This window comes from Rhyacophila brunnea, unplaced genomic scaffold (genome assembly GCF_057557595.1).
Source record: "Rhyacophila brunnea isolate RB1 unplaced genomic scaffold, BYU_Rbru_1.0 scaffold_3, whole genome shotgun sequence".
Lineage (NCBI taxonomy): Eukaryota > Metazoa > Arthropoda > Insecta > Trichoptera > Rhyacophilidae > Rhyacophila > Rhyacophila brunnea.
In genome coordinates, this window is record NW_028232965.1 from 56,934,940 (window position 1) to 56,960,130 (window position 25,191).

The window sequence follows — 25,191 nt, forward strand, 5'->3', positions numbered from 1 at the left end:
ACAATAATGCCGGTATATATAAAATATATCAACAATTAAATGTTTTAGAAATGAAATAATTACTGAAAAAAAAAAAATTCTTACCGACATAATCATTTGCGTCACCTTCCAACGTTACTTTGACACCTTTCGTAAGGAATCCACAAAACGTTTGACCGGCAGATCCATGAAGAGATATGTTAATCTGTGAACCTTCCGGTAGACCAGGTTCACTATACTTGCTGCAAATAATTACAAGATAAAAAGAACTTTTTATATACCACGTTTTAAAATTTTCTGTTGAATCATATAAATTTGACCATTCTATGTATTAATAAATATAGAATACTGAAATGTCATTTTGACATTTCATATTGATTTCCATAGTAACGCACGTATATATTAATAATTTAGTTGCTAGGACCCACTTAGCAACCAATAATAGTGAGTAGTAAATATTATTTTTAACGAAATTTTTCCGAAACATACAAAATAGAATTAACTGAAAATGAATTCAATTCTGCTTAAAGATGGCCAAAAGTATTAAAAAAATGCATTCCCGTCGTGTTCTGATATATTCTAAAAGTTTCAAATGTCTAGCTAGTCGGGAAGTTAGTTAAAAATCTTGGACAAACAAGAAAAAATCTGTACGGGACAAACAAGAATACGAGCTAATAAAAACATGGTAAAATACACAAAATTACCGAACATATAGTTTTGCTTTAAATATCACTTTTGTCAATAGATTCTGTTGAATCTTAGCTTACCGTGCGATGTGATATGACAACGTTGAAGCGAAAGCCCTGCACTCATTATTGATCTGCATTTTGATGTCTACTAATTTTTGAGTTCCATCGATCACTCCGGAACATTGCTCGATTAAAGAGTTGTCCAATCTCTTTTCTAATTGGAAGTCCTACAAAAAAAACATAATATGTTATAAAGACATTATGCTAAATCTAATACTAAAAATCTAAATCATGCGATGATTTATAGAAAATACACACTTGTGCCACAGATCCTCCGATGATATTAACACCCGGTCTCATATGCAGAGCATTCTTCAAAATGAGTCCAAGGTTCAGCATTTTCGCCTTCGGGTTATTATTATTTTCGATAGCTTTGAGCAGATCAGTCCGACCAATCAGGTCTTGGAACTTACGAACGCCCATGCTGGCCATGTGCGATCTTACCTGAAAATTTAGTGCATATTTATTACCAACAGATACAATATATCATAATGTCATTGACAACACCAGTTATTCTTCTAACAATTCTTACTTCGGTCTCCCCTTTCATTCACCGAGGACTGATATGACTGAAGTGAAAAGATGAATATTTAAGTACGGTAAAAATTCTGTTATTTTCGAAGATTAGAATTTAAAACATTCTAATTTCTGCAACATAAAAACAACTTTGCAAGTGACGTCAGGATGCTGAGTTATGCTAAGTGGGACATATTAACAGTACTACCAAAATATGGTCAGTGAATCTATTAGAGGTGAGTTGGAAATACTGTCACCAGTTTGTGTACTCAAGTCTCGGATGAAACTACCCATACTCAGTAAGTGTGGCCCAATAAACTTGTTCCAAAAAACTTGTGATGATATCATCGCGAGTCGCTCGCCAGTTGGTAGACTTTTAACACTATTGACATTAAATGCGCGCGAGCGAGATAGCACTTGCAATCAGATGACATAATCATATGTATGATAAATTTTGTGTAGTAGCACATTCCCTCGCGAATGTGGTAAGATGACGCACAGGCTTGTTATGACGACCGACCGTGTTAACAAGAATATTATAACTTAACAGAAAAACATCTCATAAATTTAAAATGTGTTTCTTTGGGGTGGGATTTGGCCTCCTCCACAACCGCTCTCCACTCACTCCGGTCTCTCGCCATACTTCTCCAGTTACCGGGTCTTCCTATATGAAGCCAGTCCACTTCTACGGCGTCAGCCCATCTCCTTCTTGGACGGCCTCTGGGTCTCTTCCGTTGGGGTAGCCACTTCGTCATGATCCTTGGCTCTCTTACTTTAGGCATTCTCTCCACATGTCCGGCCCATCGTAGTCTTTGGGACTTACAGTATCTTATGATTGTTTGCTGTTCAATCAGCTCTTCCAACTCGTGGTTCATTTTTATTCTGTAGTTCCCATTTTCCAACGTGGGTCCAAAGATTTTGCGGAGTATTTTGCGCTCGAAGACAGCTAATTCGTTTTCCTCGTTTTGAGTTAAGCACCAAGTCTCAGCCATAAGTGACCACTGGCCTTATAATTGTTTTATAAATTAGAAGTTTACTTCTTCGGCCTAGAATTTTCGACCCCATCAGTCGCTTGCAGGCATGCCAGCATTTATTCCCGGAGATAAGGCGGATTTTTATCTCCTCTGTCTTATTTTGGGTATTTAGGCTGGATCCGAGATACGTGAACTTGTCCACCCCTTCATATGCATGCTGTCCTATTTCTATATTCTGCAGTGGTACCTGATCACGTGTGCTGACCATATACTTAGTTTAAAATGTGTTTAAAATTTTATAATAAATGGGACATTTTGAAAAGCTGAGCTCAGTGTATTTTTAGCGATTCTATTGAAGCCGATATTTCAAATACTAATATGGAGTTGGTTTTAGTTCCAGTTGAGCACGCCAAATGCTCTATATAGTATTCCAAATACTAGTAAGTATTTTGGAACAAGTTTCGATACCAAGTATTTTTTAAACTGGTAGTAAGTATACTTAGTCTTCAAAATCGACCAGTTTTCCCACCTCTAGAATCTATCTCACATGGCATTTATATTTTATTCAAATAGGTACATAATTTCCATAAATTCCTCAAATGATCGCATATCTTGAATCTATTTTAAAGATATAGTCCACTCTCCATCAAAATAGCAAATAATTATTAATCATGAAAATTTTTCATACCTCTTCTGCCAGCATGAATAGGTAATTCACAACATGCTCAGGTTTTCCTTCAAATTTCTTTCGGAGAACCGGATCCTGAGTAGCGATACCCACAGGGCAAGTGTTCAAGTGACATTTTCGCATCATTGTACAACCTAAAAAAGAAAATGTCATTGAATTACTAATGCTTTCAAACTCACAAAAACATCTAAAGCCTCAATGACATTGAGCTACTTTACAATCTGCTTGTAAATTCGCCCAGTGTGATCACCGAACAAGCTAACAAGCAGATTATAAACAATCTACCGAGAAAAGTTGACAGCCGGTTAACTTTACACGCTACACGCTGGCGTGTGGGCCTACTGTGTCTGTGCAGCAGAGCGATAGTAGCGACCTCCCGGTAAAAAAACGAACTACTCAATACGTGTCCTGTCAAAATAGTACCAAAAATGACGATTTCAACTCGCTAGCTTGTTGGCTTCTCAGCGAGTGGAAAGTTTTGTGTGTCATCATCACAATCGCACTAGCTGACTCGCCCGCTTTTAAATTCGCCAACAAGCAACTTGTAAAGTAGCTCAATGTCATTGAGGCTTAAGTATGTATGTCACTCTATGAAGTTGCATCACTCTCATGACTACAATAAAGGAAGGACCGTCTTACCCATAGCAATAAGCGGAGCAGTACTGAATCCGAATTCGTCAGCTCCTAGCAGTGCAGCGACTACCACGTCAAATCCTGTCCTCAATTGTCCGTCAGCTTGCACAACCACCCTACAAATACAAAAAAAAAATCCATTAGATATAATTATTACTATTACATATTCAATTAATATCAAATACATTATTATTTCAAGTGGGATTAATGACTCTGACCTGGATCTCAGGTTGTTGAGAACTAATACTTGATGAGTTTCAGCGACACCTAATTCCCAAGGAAGTCCAGCACTCTTGATTCCTGTCCACGAACTGGCTCCAGTGCCACCGTCGTGACCAGATATTACAATATGTTCAGCTTTTCCCTAAACATACAATTCAAAATATATTTATACATTATGTACCATTATTTAATACAAGATTTCCAAATGTTAATCTTCCCAAACATTACCTTAGCCACACCGGATGCGACCACGCCCACCCCGACTTCCGAGACAAGCTTCACACTTATCCTGGCGTTGGGGTTGGCGCACTTGAGGTCGTAAATCAGCTCAGCAAGATCTTCAATGGAGTAAATGTCGTGATGGGGCGGAGGAGAAATTAGACCCACTCCCGGAACTGAACAACGGGTCGCTGCTATTTCTGCTGTCACTTTGTAACCTGTAATGAGATGACCATACCTATCGTAGTATCGTAGTATCATTGTATCTTAGAACATTTCTGCTATCTCCAATCAATGAATAAATATAAAAATTATTGTTATAATATTGGGTTTTCCATTACATTACATTTAATATATCACTCATACATCAGGGTGGACAGCCTATGCCTATGCTCATACACAAATTGAAAAACAATATGTGTACTTGACAGACCCAGGATTTGAACCTGGGACCCACGACGCTATAGGCCAATATACCCAAATTTAAAGTGTTTAAACCAATAAAGAGCAACCTGCGGCCCATGGGATGATTTTCTAATTTTAAAGTTAATGTCTGAATATAAATGAAATATATTACAAATGTCCAAATGCAATTCAAACAAATAGCACAGTGTACTTGTTATAGCTAGCAAAAACATGTGTTGTGAGTGTTGTGCGAAAAGAAATTTTGTTCGTTATTCAGGCTAAGGTTACATTGTTTCCAATGATAATTTATCGCCTGACAATGGAAAGGCTATTAGTCTAAGGGTGTATTTTAGAGAATCTCACACCAGTGTTGCCAACCATGATAAATACTATAATAATTTTGAAAGAAAAGTTGCCTATCACTGTTTTAAACTTTCAAAAGTATTTTCTCAAAACTATCTCTCCACTAACAGAAACAGCGTCCTGAACAGCCATGATAAAGTTATGTTAAACACTTGCACACGATATACCTAACTATTGAATGCTTGACCGAAATCCATGCTGTAAACTGATATATTGACGGAATATCAACTGGCATGATTCCAGTGCAATATTATGTGATCATGTTTATTACCTGGAAGTTCTCCACCTTCGCCAGGCTTGGCTCCTTGTGCCATTTTGATTTGCAAGTCATCGGCATTTGCTAAATAAGAAGCAGTTACTCCAAACCTTCCCGAGGCAACCTGCTTAATTGCAGAGCGCTTGTTGAATTCTGGATCCTGGAAAATATTTACATTATCAATTTTTCGACCATACCAATTTTTTAAATTATATCAGAATGTTAAAGCAACACCTAATCTACTTGAAATAAGAGTAGCTTACTTGGTTCAGATATCGATCAGCATCTTCACCTCCTTCGCCCGTATTGGATTTTCCGCCCATTCTGTTCATGGCAATAGCCAGAGCCGTATGTGCTTCCAGGGATATTGAACCGAATGACATGGCCCCTAGAAAAATTTCAATAAACAATGTGAAATCGTATTTTGAGGCTTATATGGGAAATAATATGAAGAACCAACACATTATTAATAAGACTGACCTGTGACGAATCTTTTGACAATTTCAGCGGCACTTTCGACTTCATCAATTGGAATCGGTTGATCCAGTTTAGCAAATTCCATTTGGCCACGCAGCGTGCATGCACGAATGGATTCCATTGAACTCTCTCTGTAAGAATAACATCAACTAAGAAAGAACCCATCATATCCAAACTAGGTATTTTAATTGGTATAAAAAAAAAACACTTATAAAATTATGATTTGTTAATACTTTATTAAAAACTAAATAAATAAATAGAGAATTTCATGTGAAATACCATTTTACTAACCTGTATCGTTCATAGGCATTCAGACTGTTTCCAGCCGCGGCCTCTTGCAGATTTGCAATTGAATTTGGATCGTTAATGTGTTTCTCTCCCCCAGCTCTCCAGTGGTATGATCCAGGATTTCTGTAATAGAAAAACATTTAAATATATGTTTAAGTAGATCGTGCTTCACTAAATTGTTATTAAATCATAAGTAGATAAATACGGTACCTAAGTATCAGCATATCGGCTGGTTCTGTTTTGTAGGTGAGATAATGTCGTTCCATAATTTCTTTTGATATAACTTCTAGGTTGACTCCGCCTGAAAAGCAAACATTATTAAATATAAGTGAAATATAATAAAATTCGCCGATTGCAATAGTCCAATGGTAAATCAACTAATTACATGTTGGGAGGACATTTTATTCAATATATATTTTTACATGCTCATAACTGTAGTTCTATCATGTGTTTGTAAATCTAATTGACTAATTAAATGATATTTGCTTTACCAATTCTAGATTGAGTTCCCTTGAAGCATCGTTCAATGACATCGTCATTCAAGCCGACTGCTTCAAATATTTGAGCTCCTTTATATGATTGGAGAGTACTGATTCCCATCTTAGCCATCACCTAATAACAAGATAAATGAGTGTAAGAAACTCTTGTAGGCAGCTTATATACCTACCTGCACCATAGTATGGTCTGGTTATATACAACTGTAAGACAAAATTTTGTTGCGTATTGAATATAATTCCGATTGTAAAAACAAATAAATTACCTTTGCTATTCCGGTCTCCATCGCTTGTGCATAAGAGTTGTAGATAAAGTCATCATTCAAAGATGGATCCAATGTACCGTCAGCTCTGAGGGAAGACGCCAACTCGAATACAAGATACGGACATATAGCGTCAGCACCATAACCTTGAAAGATGTATAATTATGAAATTAAACACTGCAATATGACAAGAACAAGTATCGCAAGTGCCTCCAGTAAAATATATTATTATAATTTATATTGTTTATGGACTTACCTAGTAGTACACATATGTGATGGACCTCTCTCGCTTCAGCTGTCTCCAAGATAAGTCCAACCTTCATCCGTTGTCTGGTTTCAATCAAATGATGATGTACGGCACCTATAAAAGAAACACAATACATATTACATAGTAGAACTAAACTATTAAAGAATGAATAACATTATTACATAGTTTAAAATAGTGCGGAGGTAGGTAACATACAAAGGCATAACGAAATAAAATAATATACCTAATGCCAGCAGTGTGCTGACGGGTACTCTATCCGGTCCGGCTTGGCGATCGGAAAGAACAATCAGCTGATAGCCGCCGCGGCTGGCTTCCTCGGCTTGAGAGCACAAGCTCGCCAGCGCTCCCTCCAGTCCACCGGGGCCTTCTGCATAGTCGAATGTTCCGTCAAGAACGCGAGTCTGGTAAAATAAAAATAAATAAATACCAATGTTTTCTATGTAGCATCATCATCGGCTCAGTCAATCCAATGTTGGATGATGGTCTTTAGTTTTTTGGTACACTGAATGAGCTAAGTGGACCCTATTTTAAGAATTTATAAAACAACGCCTACCCATACTCATCTCATGTAGGTGGAATATATTAACATCCGAAACGATTTGGTTGAACAGAGTTATTGCCCCCTAATTGGCATCACCAATGGCAGGTTAGTTCTATACCTTGGGAGAACAAACAACTGATGCTCCCGATTTCTAAGATAGTTATCAGGGACACAATTCAATACTACCAAGAATGGCAGAGTTCTCATTTACACCACGTATAAGTCGAAAAAAATACGTGGCCAAATATTGATATCTTCTAGCATTTAAACTACAGTATGTAAGCATACCTAAGAGAAAACCAGTTGGATAAAGGCACGGATAGTATCCATATAACCTCAAATAAAGGAGTCTCAAAAATTTCTTTTGAACTCACCCACTATAAGGTCATATTATTTATTTCAACAAATGCGGGGCCCAAACAATCGGCCCACTCTCAAGCCAGCTTCTAACACTGAACACTGGTAGCACACATCGGTTGAACACATTACACTACGTCTTCTAACTATATCATTTTCTGCTTATGTAATATTTTACTAAATTAATATTGTATGATGTATCATACAATATAATGTAGCTCCATACTGCATTAATTTACTTTAGGATTTGATTGCATAGGTATACTATGTATTATGGTTTACGGTGTGTGTACCTTCCATCCTCTATGCTTGGTCTGCTTGATGATTTCCAGATCAGGGATTGAAAGAATAGGCTGAGGTAAAAATAGTCGGTGAACAAATTGGGCTGAGGGCTGCAGAAGATTTCCAACAGGTCCAATTGGGCACATCAAAGACATCACTATCTTCTCTCTGAAGAAATAAACGGAAAAATAATTAGTTTATTCAACTTCATCTCTTTAACTCGTTATAAAACTAACAAACCCGTAAATAATGATATTTTTTTTGTATAAATTGTGTTATCTATCACGCCATTTATAAATTGAAATTCCATTTTACCATGTGACATGCAAAACTTATGATTTCTGTTAATGGAATTCGATCAAATATAATTTTAGATTTATTAAAACAGTCAATTCCATAAATTTTTAATATCATCCCCGATTCATGTGCAGATATTGTTAAAATTATTAAGAGAATGTCAAATGTAAATATGTCATTCATATTGAAAAGTGAAAACAAAGATGGCGGCTATAAACAAGGTATTCAATTCCAATCTGCCAAATCACAAAATATCAATTTTACATCGGCTACCAAATCTACCACACTATAAATATTTCAGAAATACTATCAAGTACTTTAATACGTAAACGTCATGGGGCTCCGTCTTGTCGAACTCTTTAGATCAGTGTTCTTCAACCTTTTAAAACCCGCGGCCCAGCAAACATAGTAGAAATATTTTGCGGACCGGTATCAGTCAAAAATAAAAACCAATTATATAATAAATTACATTTTTTGGTTAGTGCGACATCTGCTGCTGCTTCTTTGTAAGCAAATTGCATATATGTACGTGATTGCAGAATTATTTCTGAGACGAAACGCTGCATTAACATCGATTCTATTTCTCTGTTTGGTTTTTATTACTAACATAGATGAAAATATAGTCTTTTCACACAAATATGAAGTCGAAAAAATGATCAATAATCTGATAGAGATGGATATTTTTTATCCAGGGATATCCAAAATTGAGACAATGATTGCATTTTATGCCTGTATACCAGAGTGACATCAGAAGATAGTTCCGTCAGCTTTTTTTACTCACGAGGATCAAGTGCGCATGATTTAATATCTTCCAAAAAGGGATTATTAATTCAGAGGTTAGAGGTCTAACTTTACGTGGATCTTCAGTTTCAGGGAAATAGTGAAAAGTTAACGCTTTTAAAGGTTGGCTTATGATTTTGAATAATATGACTTTCTTGTTGACATCAGCAGCATTCAAAAATTCTTCCAGCATTTCATGTAGTGGGAATTTCTCGAATCGTGAAGCGATATAGTCGGTTGAAAGCATGGTGAAAGCTTTCTTGGACCGGCAATAAATTCTTGCGGACGGGCACCGCGGACCACTGGTTGAAGAACACTGCTTTAGATTACGTACATATTATTACGAAAACAAACCTGAAAGGATCGATGGGTGGGTTAGTGACTTGGGCAAAGAGCTGCTTGAAGTAATCGTACAATAAAGGTTGGAACCGAGATAGGCAGGCAAGAGGAGCATCGTTTCCCATGCTACCCAAAGCTTCTTTCCTAAAACCAAAATAAAAATATATTAATTGAAAAATAAACTAACATGTTTATCTTGCTATTGTAATTTCAACATGGGTACTGCTGTTCACCACCGACTAGGCAGAGAGCCACAAAGCGAGATCTTAGTTTGACGGGATTAGCACGTTGAAAAATAATGGTTCTCAGTAAACAATTTTGCATGGACAGCAACTTGCCAAACATATTTATTTTACAAAGATTTTAATATTACAATAAAACACATACAATAGATATATTACTCAGAGTTATACATTGATTTAAATTTAATTGCAGAAGGTGTAACGGAGTATGGAATATTTAACCCCCAAAAGAAAAACAGCATGATTATTTACATTCTAAACTCTGTTATATATAACACAAGTTAATTTTGAGACCAGTGTTACCACGACAAGAGTCAGTAAGCAAACTCTTAGCAATTCAATTTCTCTCCGTTAAACCGGGGGTCGTCTGTTTCAAACCTTACATTTAACAAAACCGCACAAAACGGGAATTTAAAAATCAACAGGTATGTCTTGGTCAAATTGAACCGTGATCATAATAATACCTCAATTACTTGATTGAAAGCTTTATAAATTAGCTGAGGTGGCTAATAATCAGTTAAATGGAAAAAGACAAATTTTTAAACTTGAATATTTACTTATTCTGAATCATCGGTATGAGGAGCATGTTGATTGTCTCGATGCTGTAGCCGTAGAGCGGAAGTCTTTTGTCGGTGAAACCGCTACAGTTTGAATAAAAACCGTTCACTCCATTACCATTAGTGACACAAACTGAACCATTCTCGGCAGAGACATGTGCTTTGCGCAAGTCCTCCATAACAATCTGAAAATTTACAAACGCCAATTCAATCACAAATATTTTATACAGAATCAAGTGGAACACTGATCGCAAACAGTTAATTTACATAGCTTAGTGAGACATATAATAAATAATACAGGTAGAAAAAAAATACATTTATTTTAAACATATATTTTTTTAACAAGAGTGTTAGTTTACAATTATTTCTATAAATATTTGCTATTTACTAATGTGCAGACTCGGCAATTAAGATGTATCCATTTATTGTTACAAATTAACATGGTTATTATACTTGATCCAAACAAGGATGGCATATACATTCGCAGTGGTCAGTAGAATTTAGCATAATAGCACATGGTATCTAATATCAACATTTGTCAATATGGTATATAGTGTCAGTGGCATTTTAATTTTAACAGTATATTATATTTTAGATTTGTAGTATTATTAAGCTGTGTTCTAAAAATCATATCAATTAAGAATAAAACAAGTTATCAAAAGACTGTCGTAAATTCATAATTAAATAACATGATTAACTGATTTACGGATGTTACATGTGTCATGTAGATACAATTTTACATAATTATGTCAAAAGACAGGGACAACAATATGTCCCATTTAGCTATCTGACTGCTTACGGCATGTAGACTATAAGTAAAAATTAAAGTTATTAACCATTTTCACTATTAAGCGGAGCATAATATGTGCTTCCATGGAGTGAACAGATTTTTTTATTAAGAACGGTTATTAATCATTCACCCAAATCATTGGGTCCTTGATTTCGATCAAATACACTTTAAAAAACATGTGATTTTTGCTTGACGCGGGATTCAAACTCGCACGTATGGTTTGAAAGACGGTCATTCTGGAGTTACTCCACCAAGGGTTATTATTTACTTTGTCAATTTGTATCTGTAAATTAATACAATATACACTGAACCATTCTGCTCACTTAAAGATCTAATGTGGTGAAACTGTAAACCATTCATGAATATATCTAACGACCACTGTAGAAAGGTATAGTGTATTTATAGCACAAAGGCGCAGTCCCACACCACAAACCACGAGTGCAGACCAATTTTTCAGCAGAGTGGGAGAAAGCCTTTGTGAGATAAATATACTCTATTTTCACAAAATAAATAACACAATACACAGGCAGATATTAATAATTCTGGATGTAAGTTGGGACTCTCTAAATGTATGACACATAGGTAATATTATCATTATATAACTCGAAAAACCTTATTTTTGAAATCTTGGGGAAACTGGCCAGCAAGTGCCGGGGGTCGATAACGAGGATAAGGTGATAGGAATGGGGATACCAGTTGAAATAGCCAAGGTCCCACAGCACCATAAGAGAAGATGGAAAAATGGAAAAATCTATGGATTGATTGTTGCTCAAGTCAATTTGATCGTTTATATACGATAAGATAATGATTGACTTGATTCACAAAGATGGATGACTTGACATACCTATATTGAATCCAGGTAGGAATCTTGTTATGTATTATAAATGTAAATTGTCATTAATATCAGTAAAAGATTATTATTAGTAAATATTATATTGTATTAGGTATCCATTGTTCTTCTGCTGCTTCGAGCTATAGGAATGTTGTGAATAAAGTATGTTATGGAATGTTGTTATAGAATTTTAAGATAGTACGTAATCTAGTCCCCGAAACAGATGAAATTTGATGTCAACTTTACTATGATAGTAAATCAACAAACAAGTTTTTATTTCATTAAAATGATTGCCATCATCATGACTTGTTGGCATAAAAGTCATCAGGTCGAACCAGATCTTCATCAATCACAGTTGTCACTGCCAGTTTACTAATAATTGTCAGATATGAAATGTCTATTTTTAATAACTGATAAGTCTATTTCTGGTGGAAATCTAACGAAAAATACATACATATTCTATAATATGTAATATCACGTAGAGTAACGATTTTTAACTTTTAACACTATCTAAAAGCAGATGGAAAATTTTTTTAAAAATTTAATAATTTACTGAAAGTGAAAATGACACAACTAATTAATAGTAATGATATTATATTCAATTTTATTGCGATTCTATTTATTGCAATAGAAGTGTTGATCGGCTAATTAAATTTGGTATATTGTTATAATTTAAAAATACAATGCGATGGAAAAAAGAAAGCGCAGAAACACAAAAATGTTGTTTACCGCAAATATTGAATTGTAGACGACTACTAGGAAATCAGTATTTTGTAATAGACACCTCATAATGATCGATGTAATTGTTTTGTTAATGTATTTAATATTTTGAATAATATAATGTATAGCAGGGATGGCGAACCAATGGCACGCGAGATGATTTTGCATGGCACGCGAATGTTTTGTGTTAGATATATACTTTAGTCACACATAATAATATTATAGCACTGAACTCATCAGGCGGCGGGGTAAGCCTTGTCGCGAACCTCTGATTTTGATCGATTTACAATCATTTTACAATGCTTGAGACCACTGTAGCGAGAGAATGCCTCATCTAAACTGAGAAATTTTGGCGTGAATTTGTGTGTAAAGAACCAAACTAAGTAAGTATTATGGTAATAATACTCAAGAACTCAATTGCTTATAATTTTTTAAACTATTTTTTCATTTTTTTCCTGCTCGAACTACTCGAAAAACTGCTCGGCACGTCAGACAGTCAAAAAATAATATTTGGGAAATTTTGGCACTTGTACGTAAAAAGGTTCGCCATCCCTGATGTATAGCAATGGGTCAGTATATCTTATAACATAAGTAGGTAATAAAAAAAATGAGAAATATGATACAAACAAATATGGATACATTTTTATTTTACCAACATTTACAAGAAAAACTAATGTAAATGTAATTCGTTATGTAACTTCTGACTGTTGATTGCATATTATGAATTAATAATGAAATGCCATTTCAAAGTGAGTAAGGTAAAATAATTTGATTTTTACGTATCATAAGTCGATGTTACATAGAAATTACATTAGTTTTCTTAATTAAGAGAGTAGAATCATACGTTTCTATAAAAAAATGTGAAAACAAGAACTACAGGAAGAAAACATCTAAGAATGAAGTATAATAATACGAGGGTGGGTCAATAATTCCTTAGAAAAAAGCATTAAAACAGTTTTTATTTTTGTATTTTTTTTTTTATTTCTCAACATAATCTCCTTGGAGCTCAATACACTTGGTTAGACGTTTCTCAATTTTTTTTAAACCGTCAGAAAAATAAATTTTCGGAAGGTCCTCAAAATAAGCATTTGTCCGATCGATGACTTCTTCATTTGAAAAAAAACGTTGTCCACTTAGCCATTTTTTTAAGTTTGGGAAAAGGAAAAAGTCACTGGGGGCTAAATCTGGCGAATACGGTGGGTGGTCGACCAATTCGAACTTCAATTCTTCAATTTTAGCCATTGATCGTAAACATGTGTGAACACGGGCATTGTCCTGATGAAAGAGGATTTTTTTCCTGTTTAAATGAGGCCGTTTTTCTTCAATTTTGTTTTTTAGCTGGTCCAGTAAAGATGCATAATAATCCCCTGTTATTGTTTTTCCTTTTTCCAAATAGTCAACGAAAATAATTTCACGTGCATCCCAAAATACAGTAGCCATAACCTTACCAGCTGATTTTACGGTTTTCGCCTTCTTTGGACATGGTTTGCCTTCGCAATCCACTGCTTTGACTGTTCTTTCGTCTCGGGAGTATAGTGGTGTATCCATGTTTCATCTACAGTCACAAAGCGATGAAAAAATTCATCCGGATTGCGTTGCATGAGCGACAACAGGGCTTTAGAGGCCACCACCCTATTGCGTTTATTGTCGACTGTGAGCAAACGCGGCACCCATCTTGCAGAAATATTTTTCATGCCCAATTTGTCATGTAAAATAGAAATGACGCTGCCTTTTGAGATCCCTGTAACCTCAATTATCTCACTCAACTTTAATCTTCGGTCACTTAACACCATATCGTGGATTTTATTGATCATTTCTGGTGTAGTCACCTCTACAGGACGTCCTGAGCGCGGTTCATCCTTTGTTGATGTACGACCACGTTTAAATTCATTTAACCAGTTATAAATAGTTGCAAGTGAAGGAGCAGATATGCCGTGAACTAAATCCAACTCATTTTTTATTTCCTTTACTGTTAACCCTTTTATATTAAAATGTTTAATAACAGCTCTAAACTCAATTTTCTCCATTTTCCATTTTTCCATTTTCCACAAGCAAATTTTTTTTTTAAATGTACGAGAAACACACAACAACCCGACCAATCTGATTGAAACTGCGCAGCATACAGAATCGGTAGTGCCGCTGCATGAAAACAAACCGCTTACAGTACTAGTCGCGCCACCTGTTGGCTTTTCTAAGGACTTATTGACCCACCCTCGTATGATACAAATAAGTAAAGAAATCACTACATTAAAAATAATAAGCAATACGGGAGAACTATTGGAAATGGCCGACTACATAAATATATACAGGTTAACATATTTTCAGCAAATAATAATATTTTGTTAGCAACTAAAGAATAATTTCAACAGAAATATCTAATAATCAAAAATAAATAAAGAAAACATTAATGGAAATTTGGTTGCCTTACATTTTAGTCAAAACACAAAAACGAATATTTGTGACAGCCGAAGCACTGATTTCTTGACTTACCATCTATATATTTTGTCGGGAGCCATAATTTGAAAAAAGAAAAATAACAAGTTTCATTTTAGTAGCCGCTTAAACTTTTTGTAATAAAATTGAGTTAAATTAAATAAAAGAGTGAATTTACAAGAATATTGATAAAGTACTTACAGTTTATTTGAACTTACAAAATAAAGTATGATCATAATGGAAATGAAATGAAATTTTTATTACAAATTATGTTGATCGTGAAATATTATTAGTGATTACAGATCATAATGAAATATATATGACAATTTATTGTATGTTGTAAAAATGTAACATCACAAATTATTGGCTGAAATAACATAATATATAACATTTTGTCACATAATTACAATGTTATTTTGTTTTAATATTAAAGAATTACTTGAAAAGAAAAAAATCTCAAAGGTTTAACTTATTTATTTACGTTTGTTGAAATTAATTAACATATAAATATTTTTGGTATCCACGTAAAAAAATATTAAAATCGTTGAGATTCTTCCGTAAATAATTGTGTAGTAATATGTCAAAAAAAAATATTTTAATAGTTATTACCATGCAAATTAGAGCGGTTTAAATATTATTTCAATTGAAAATATTACAGGCTACCCATAGTATTTGGGAAAGTGTAAAAAATATGTTCACCTGTTCCTTGAGCCATTGTGAATGCGGTCTGCTCACGGAGATGTCCAGTTTCAGCTCGACATCTTGAATCATTTTCTTTTCCACGGTATCGACGAGCAGCATCCGGCCAGGTTTCAACCGACTCTGTAAGAAATTGAATGCGCACGTTAATAATATTCATATTAATGTGATCAATTGAATTGCAATGAAATATTTAATGGATGCTTGGTTTGACACAATTTATTACATGAACACAAAGATTACCCTAGCCTGAATCACTAAAAATCAACAAAAATCTGTACATACAGCACGTTGCGCTGATTAAACGTATTTTAATGCTTTTAAACAATGTACAGATTCTCATTGTAAAAGCGGTACTGTTCGGTTATCAGGAATACAGTGGAAAACACATTTTGAAAATAGCAGATAAACTGGATTATTTGTTAAGTTAACTTAACCAAACCTAAACTAACCCAAACTAACAAATAATCCAGTATATCGGTATTTTCAAAATGTGTTTTCCGCTGTATTCCTGATAACCGAACAGTACCGTAAAAGCTTTTCATAACTTTGAAAATATTAAAGTCATACAGCAGGTCTATCATATATACAGTCAAACTCGGTTATTACGATCACGGACATAGCGAGATCTCGGATGTTATGAGGAAACATTCGTTGACATTTTAGTGTATGATTTTCTCCATACATTTATTCACTTTTATAATGAGCTACTTATCGGATATACCGAGCGAAAATATAGTAAAATTTTTTCTTAAAACTGTTAATGTGTCGATCATTTAAAAAAAATTTCGACCCTAAGCAATAAAATCCGACCGTAGACCGATACCACCGGGATCGGATTATGTTTATCCCACTAGTTAAGTATCTAACTACCTAATTGGTGTTTTCGCCAACATCATTGAAAAAGTATCCACGCATATGGTTGAAATTTCATGTAAAAAATCCAAGTTGTAGTCAGTAGGTACCTACCAGCGTTCAATACAATAAAAAACTTCCTTTGTAGTTTATGAATGCCATGCCATGCTTGTTTCGGGTAAAAATTTAAATTGTGTATTTTTGTTTGAATTGCGACTTTTTGTGTTATGTGACCGCTCATTTAAAAATACCTATTCTCTGATTAACAAGCAAATTCAGTCGATCCCATCTTCCTTGTAATAACCAAGTTCGACTGTATGTGTAAATGTACTACTCTCGGATAGTCTCAAAACATTGATTGCATACCTTCAGGATAACTTTAGCCGGATCGACATCATAGATTCCAACTTCAGAAGCCATCACCAAAACGTTGTCGGTTGTGATGTAAAATCTGGATGGCCGCAAGCCGTTCCTGTCCAGAATGGCTCCTGCGAATACAAACATATATTCATAAGAAGAGCATGATAGATAAGGAATGAAAAATATTTAGAAAATTGTCTTCACTTACCAATATAACGTCCATCTGTGAATGATATGAGTGCTGGTCCATCCCAAGGTTCCATAGCGCACGAAGCCCAGTTGTAGAAGTCACGCTTGCTTGAAGGCATAGTTTTATCGTTTTGCCATGCCTCTGGAACCATGGTCATGACGGCTTCAGGCAACGGTCGGCCACCAGCCCTCACCAGAAATTCCAGCACACAATCGGCAGAGCCTGAATCCGACAGGTTGGGTTCCACCACTGGGTAAAGTTTCTTCAGATCTGAAACCGTCAATAATAAATATATTAATTAATGTTTCAATTCATAATAAGTTCAATCACAATCCAATAATCCAATATGGTCCACAGCCACCTCTTGAGGGATTTTCTTGACCTAATCACTGCCAGAGTCGAGATATCCTGTTAGTACCTAATTATTTGGTCTAATCGATAAATTTTAAAATATGACATACTTACTGACAATTATTCAAATCTATCCTAAATCCATTGTTTTTCAAGAAAAACTATTTTTCGCATACAAAAAATAATAATTGGTGAGTTAATTATGATTGATTTTTAATGTCATTATAAAAACAATCATTTTTTTGCAAATTATATTCAACGTGACAGGTAGAGGAAGGATAGATTCTTCTGCCATTAGGCGGCCATAGACGGACAGTTCTCGTAAGAGGTTGAACATGCCAGTTAATACGTAATGGCGGCCATACAGTTATCTTTGGTAGATAATCTGCTGCGCCCATAGACGGACACTTTTCGACCTGTCAGATGTGTGCCATTTTCAAACTGCCAGCGACCCCCCACTCCCGTGTTTTTGTAAAACTGTTGGAATTTCAACTCACCGAAAGTTTTCGGGTGACGTTAGCTAGCCATGTCGTAAAGTAGGAGTAGCTGGCGCGATTTGGCGGCAAATTTTGACAGTTCTGTCATACTTCTAAGTTCGTTCGATAAGAAGTATATTATTTTTGTTGCGTATTAGTTCTTTTGCTACTCAAATATAATTACGAATATTGTGAAGTGTCAACTAGGTACCGCAAACAATATTTTCCACTACTTAAACAAAAAAATATGTCTAGGTATCATGGAAACAGACGCCAACTTGCAATTTGTGCAATGTATGTCCATAACAGGGCGATGATAACGGAAAGACGAAATAAGTAAATTGTTTTGGTGATTGAATAAAACATATTACATAAATTTTATGTATATAACCCTGATTTAAATAAAACAATACGTATGTATTTTATCTTAATTAAATTTTATTAAAACAACAATTAGTATACTATGAATAATTTATTCAAAATAAAAGAATCTGGACATATATTTACACAAACAATAAATTGTAATCATAATAAATCTAACAAAGTAAAAATATTCGTATATCAAACGTTCGTTCAAGTATACACTACTTAAAACTAATTTAACACATGGTACCCCTGTGTATGATCTCGGCGAACATAACCTCCATAGTTTTTGACACTTGATCTGCCACAGACAATAACTGTACGTATATGGGCACGTCTGTTGACAGTTCGACAGATTTAAATGGGGTAGTTAAACTGATCTGTGGTGTGTCCACTAACGTACAGTTATTGAACAGTTATTGTCTGTGCCATGTTCAAACTGCTACGAAAACTGTCCGTCTATGGCCGCCTATTGTGGCCACAATGAAATCCCTTTGGAACAGTATTGTGTCGTTTTAAAAGTAATGATACCAACACCTAAACTGAGTCGCCTACACTGTCACAAGAATCTGACACCATTCTACCTACTGCCATTTTTTTACGGCAGCCAAAAGATTAACAATGGATTTTTTTAGAATAAATGGTCAAACAGCTGTAACGACTAACACTTCATTGTAACCGTGCTCTGAAAGCAGACAGTCTACTGAATACCACAGTAGGCAGTCCAATAGTATGTTGCTGCTATAATGTTATTATTGTATATAAAAAAACAGTGTGAAATATATTGATATATCCTGACTGCTTTGCTTGTCTTTTTCTGACATTTAGCTGATATGAGTTATTCACAGAATGCATAAATAATATAGTGAAAGATAATAATAGAGTGAACTAAAAATATCTCACCATCTCCAAAGAGCTCACTCTTCATGACACCTTCCCGAGCCTTCATCAAGTTGACATTTCCTCTCAGGGTGTTAATCTCTCCGTTGTGAGCGAGAACCCTAATTCGTAAAACAAAACAATAATTACATAAAAGCACTAGAATACATGAAAATTTCCATGAAAGTTGTTAAATAAATAACATGAAGGCTAATAGTTTGAAATTTGACAGGGTTAGTATACCTCAGCTTGTATTTCCTTTAGTCACTTAGTAAAATGATTTCACAATTATCAAAATAAAAAATTTGGTCGGAGGCATTGTATTATTATGTATCATTGTAATGGTCTCTGTTGGTGAAAAATCATTGTATTGTCTATGACACTTGGTTATACAGTTGGCAACACTGCTCTGAAGGCTACAACGCTTTAGTTCTGTTTTTGAAATTTGCTTTCTTTTGTTTTGGCATATCAGTTGTTTTTCTTCTGCTGTCACTATTTTGATATATCACACGTATTCAAACATAATCTTGAAAGATCTCAGCCTAATAAAAACATATTTCAGTTATAAAACCTCAATAGTCTCAAATAGGAGAGAGAAAAATAATATGACGGTATTGAATTTACCTAAGGGGATGAGCTCTCTCCCAACTCGGGAAGGTGTTGGTTGAAAATCGGGTGTGAACCAAAGCCAGGTATGTGTCGTAAGAAGGTTCACTCAAATCTTTGAAGTATAGCTGTTGACAAATAAATTAATATTTAATAAACAAATTACAATTACCAATTACCAAACGGCAGCACTAAACTTATATATAATATTTTTATAAAATTAAATTTGGAGATTACCACATGGCAGCACTAAACTTATATACAATATTTTTATAAACGGCAGCACTAAACTTATATATAATATTTTTATAAAATTAAATTTGGAGATTACCACATGGCAGCACTAAACTTATATACAATATTTTTATAAAATTAAATTTGGAGATATAACAGTTCAATTAGGTTTCATGATGATATTATATTTAAGGTTAGTGGGTTTATGTCACCCTTATTTTGGTATTGACTCAAAGCAAAATTGGTTTCAATTCGAATTTACTGCAAAAAGCTTTTAGTAATAAACCATTCAGATGGATTTACAGCACATTGACAATTTTATTGCTTATAATATCGTAAAAAAATATGGGGGAATGGTATTATTGCTTTGTAAGATAGGTAAGTAGCAATTAACAACATAGCACTAAAATTTTCTGGATATTCTTCTTTGTTATGGCTACAATGTTATTGGATAAGATGGATGTAATGTGAAAAAACAAATAAATTAAACATAAGTAAATTGATTCAATTCTTACCCACAGTTGATCAGAAGTAAGCAGACCTTTGTAGACAACCGTCTTGAGTGACAGGCTGCAAATGTAGAAGCGAGCTCCGGGAATAGTAATCTCATGAGTGGCTCGCTTTCTCAGCACGAAAACCTGGAACAGATCACAAACGACCACTTCTAGTATCGACGTCCATTGACCGAAGACAAATCATCATATTACAATATGTAGACACAAATCATTGGCTAGCTGCGCGGCTTCCTGATCATCGAATCCAACAATCGCTGAAAAGATGACTACGAATAGGTAACACTATCGTTTGTTATTTCATTTGACTTACCACCTCATCGGATACTTTTGGCTAGACGTGATAGTTTCGGGAGCGACCCTTACCTGTCTTGTCAGATCTTCTTCTTCCATGTCCCCTGTGATAAACACCTGTCGCATAAAGGGCTCCGAGTTTCGAGCCACCTGACCTGAAAATATTATCCAAAATAACTTATTTATAACTTTTACAAACCTTGCGTACGGTCAGCTTAGCCTAAGTGAAATTATGACAGCAGAGCGATTTCTTATTACATAGCGAACACATTGCATCGGAAAATGTGATGAACTACCAAAAACCATTCTTTTTATTGAATTGCAAATTATTTATGTTGTATTATTCTTATGAAGACTTCGATTCCTATATTTTCTTTTACCTGTTTGTCGAACATCAGTAACTTTGTCCTGGTTTACTTTTGTATGTCACAGATGCATTCATGGACTTATTTTGGTTAGATATTACTTACAACTTACAACATACGAGGGTGGGTCAATAATTACTTAGAAAAAGGCATTAAAACAGTTTTTATTTTTGTATTTTTTTTTTATTTCTCAACATAATCTCCTTGGAGCTCAATACACTTGGTTAGACGTTTCTCAATTTTTTTAAACCGTCAGAAAAATAAGTTTTCGGAAGGTCCTCAAAATAAGCATTTGTCCGATCGATGACTTCTTCATTTGAAAAAAAACGTTGTCCACTTAGCCATTTTTTTAAGTTTGGGAAAAGGAAAAAGTCACTGGGGGCTAAATCTGGCGAATACGGTGGGTGGTCGACCAATTCGAACTTCAATTCTTCAATTTTAGCCATTGATCGTAAACATGTGTGAACACGGGCATTGTCCTGATGAAAGAGGATTTTTTTCCTGTTTAAATGAGGCCGTTTTTCTTCAATTTTGTTTTTTAGCTGGTCTAATAAAGATGCATAATAATCCCCTGTTATTGTTTTTCCTTTTTCCAAATAGTCAACGAAAATAATTTCACGTGCATCCCAAAATACAGTAGCCATAACCTTACCAGCTGATTTTACGGTTTTCGCCTTCTTTGGACATGGTTTGCCTTCGCAATCCACTGCTTTGACTGTTCTTTCGTCTCTGGAGTATAGTGGTGTATCCATGTTTCATCTACAGTCACAAAGCGACGAAAAAATTCATCCGGATTGCGTTGCATGAGCGACAACAGGGCTTTAGAGGCCACCACCCTATTGCGTTTATTGTCGACTGTGAGCAAACGCGGCACCCATCTTGCAGAAATATTTTTCATGCCCAATTTGTCATGTAAAATAGAAATGACGCTACCTTTTGAGATCCCTGTAACCTCAATTATCTCACTCAACTTTAATCTTCGGTCACTTAACACCATATCGTGGATTTTATTGATCATTTCTGGTGTAGTCACCTCTACAGGACGTCCTGAGCGTGGTTCATCCTTTGTTGATGTACGACCACGTTTAAATTCATTTAACCAGTTATAAATAGTTGCAAGTGAAGGAGCAGATATGCCGTGAACTAAATCCAACTCATTTTTTATTTCCTTTGCTGTTAACCCTTTTATATTAAAATGTTTAATAACAGCTCTAAACTCAATTTTCTCCATTTTCCATTTTTCCATTTTCCACAAGCAAATTTTTTTTTAAATGTACGAGAAACACACAACAACCCGACCAATCTGATTGAAACTTCGCAGCATAACAGCAAAACAAACCGCTTACAGTACTAGTCGCGCCATCTGTCGGCTTTTCTAAGGACTTATTGACCCACCCTCGTACAATACACAAACTCCAAAATCTTTGTTTTTATTACTGAAATATAATATATAATATAATAAATGAAAAATAGAATCAGGTAACTTGGCCCAATTTAACCGTTTGAATGACCATAATTATTATGTATATATTTATCACCTGCCACAGTCATCCTATAAAATTATAGAATTTTCTAATGAACACAGTGACAAAATAGACAGATTGTGTGATTTAAAATCTACAAATACAAATTTCAGTGATAAAATCAAAGTTGGATATTATTTGGTATTTATGTTTTTAATCTACATAAATTATCTGAAATACTGAAGTTGGGCATTGTTATTTTTCCCGGTTATTCAATATTAACACTATTTTAAAAGAATATATAATATTTAATTTGCAATATATGTAATAAGTTATCACATTTAATTGTCTCACAGTTTGCGGTAGGCCACAAAACAGTCATTTGCTGGAAACACCAAAAATAACAATTCCCATTGTCCAAATAATAGTAGAACCTCTAGCTAGGAATAAATATGGCAACAATTTATGAACAAAACCAGTGACGAGGAAAGAAAAACGCAAGCGGTGAAATTGTTTCATGCACAAACTAAAGGGGGAAAATGGTGGAATTCAGAATCACCTCAATTCGGTAGACATCAATTACCTACTTGATAATATCCCAAATACAAACAAACTTCGTAATATTTAAATCATTTTGTGTTAGAAAGTTAACTATCTGGAAAAAATTTTATCTTAGGAAAAACACCTTGGACCGAGTGGGATTCGGACACACTTGCTTCACTTGCCGGGAGACTGCTAACATATCAACTCACATATCAGCGGTGTGCGGTTCATAAATGCTGTGGATGCAGAACATCCTAAAAAATACTCAATGAATTGGAAATGTTGTGCATATTGGTGGTAAGAAAGAAAAAAAACATTTCAATTGTAAAACTTACACATCATTCCAATATTCGATTGGGTACAAACCTTATGTAGATGCAGGGCTCGAAATGGACCGGAGCGCACCGGAGCGCCATTTCATTTCATAAAATTCCCAAAATTATCGCTTTATTGTGGACAAAATAATTTGACCGTCTGAGGTGGATAAGCCATATAACAAAGAATCTAAAACACTTATTTTTTAAAAATACACATAAAATTAGAAAACTATGTACTTATGTATATATTTATATACCTAATGTAAATATTTTCGTAAAATTATCGAGCGCTCTGGTTCGTAAAATTTTCCATTTCGAGTGCTGTGTAGATAATAATGTAGTAGGTATAAATTACTACCAATGTATTATTTTTAAGATTATGTCCAACACAGCAAAAGGCACCGCACACCGCACTAGTATGTAAAGGATTTTTCTATAATTTTTATTGTATCAATTACTACTATCGATTGCGCCTACTTGAGGGAATGTGAATTTAAATTCTCCATCTTTCGGCATCTTCAGGCACTCTGCACGAGTATTGACCCGTCGAAACCCGGGTCGCTAAAAACCATTTGAATGTAATACAAAAAATTAAATCAATTAAATTTTCTGTTGTATTACTAAGTTAATAAAAACTGTTTTGAAATTCAGTCTTCAATATCAGTAATAAATTTAAAACTCATTCACTGCGGAGAGTTAAACATATCAAGATAACCACAAATTATCACACAATTAACCTTGAATGCATTGTAAAATTATTATCCTTTTCTATGGTACATACCCAAATGAAATTTTATTGAAATATTTTTCTAGTAGGATATAGAGTCCAAGATCAATACTACAATAAAGTAATACTGAAGTAATTACAAAATTATATTCCATTTTCAAAATATACATACAAAATGGCTGATTAGTGCACAAAAAAACATTAAAATGTGATGATAATAAGCCGTGCGTGTGACGAGTTTGAAGACGGACTTACCGATTGTGGAATTATTCACAGGAACTGTTCTCCAGCACAATATCTGAAGTTTAAGGCTATCGGTGAGGAGTCGGAACTTTTCTTCCATCTCTTGATGGTGAGACTTGTCCAGGTAGAAGATGCCGGTGGCATACTTTCCAAACGCAGGCAAGTCAATGTGCTGACTTTTCCTGGAATTAAAGAAAATATATTTTTTAATTGTGTTGATCTTCTGCATGGATTGTAATTAAGAATCACTGATACACTAATATAATTATTTTTACCACCTACTGCTACTTCTGTCCTTATTATAGCATCGAAGCCTAAAGTGAGGAATTTACTATTTGCAACATAACATCCCCGTTTGATTTTGATTCACTATGTAAACAACAAAAATATTCCATAATGGTTATTGTTGTATACATGGTGTCATTCGTCGCACGCTCAAAGAGATCTATTCACTGCCCATCTATGCTCACCACATGGATATTTTTATTGTTGTTTAATCCACTAAACATCTAATTTAAACATGCCTACTGGCGCTTTCACCACTGTTATGGAAGGTAGCCACCGAAGGAGGTGGCATTATTTACTAAATTCTAACTTATCATCATCATCATTGGCTCTACAATCCAGTGTGGATCTTGGCTACTTCTCGAAAAGGTTTTATAACAGTTTTTCAACTTATTGTTGATCATTCGCTCAACATGTCAGTACCTTGCTTTATATTTCTCATGTCATGTTCTGAATGTATTGCTC

General features: G+C 34.7%; 1 protein-coding gene across 1 annotated transcript in view; it reads right to left on the reverse strand.

Moving 5' to 3' along the window:
• The window catches only part of LOC147068597 (uncharacterized), a 103,859-nt gene that overhangs the window by 12,241 nt on the left and 66,427 nt on the right, over positions 1-25,191 (reverse strand). The window contains exons 4-30 of the mRNA XM_085952076.1: positions 24,454-24,623; positions 20,856-20,938; positions 20,493-20,615; positions 19,762-19,871; positions 19,162-19,259; positions 17,087-17,338; positions 16,885-17,006; positions 15,664-15,786; positions 10,190-10,374; positions 9,406-9,534; positions 7,986-8,142; positions 7,018-7,195; positions 6,783-6,887; positions 6,530-6,672; positions 6,261-6,381; positions 5,980-6,070; positions 5,773-5,892; positions 5,485-5,612; positions 5,268-5,392; positions 5,020-5,164; positions 3,990-4,198; positions 3,758-3,903; positions 3,546-3,655; positions 2,907-3,040; positions 987-1,172; positions 747-895; positions 85-221 (exon numbers count right to left, since the gene is read on the reverse strand). Of these exons, the coding sequence (XP_085808202.1) occupies positions 85-221; positions 747-895; positions 987-1,172; positions 2,907-3,040; positions 3,546-3,655; positions 3,758-3,903; positions 3,990-4,198; positions 5,020-5,164; positions 5,268-5,392; positions 5,485-5,612; positions 5,773-5,892; positions 5,980-6,070; positions 6,261-6,381; positions 6,530-6,672; positions 6,783-6,887; positions 7,018-7,195; positions 7,986-8,142; positions 9,406-9,534; positions 10,190-10,374; positions 15,664-15,786; positions 16,885-17,006; positions 17,087-17,338; positions 19,162-19,259; positions 19,762-19,871; positions 20,493-20,615; positions 20,856-20,938; positions 24,454-24,623 (3,779 nt within the window). The remainder of the gene's footprint in view (positions 1-84; positions 222-746; positions 896-986; positions 1,173-2,906; positions 3,041-3,545; positions 3,656-3,757; positions 3,904-3,989; positions 4,199-5,019; positions 5,165-5,267; positions 5,393-5,484; positions 5,613-5,772; positions 5,893-5,979; positions 6,071-6,260; positions 6,382-6,529; positions 6,673-6,782; positions 6,888-7,017; positions 7,196-7,985; positions 8,143-9,405; positions 9,535-10,189; positions 10,375-15,663; positions 15,787-16,884; positions 17,007-17,086; positions 17,339-19,161; positions 19,260-19,761; positions 19,872-20,492; positions 20,616-20,855; positions 20,939-24,453; positions 24,624-25,191) is intronic.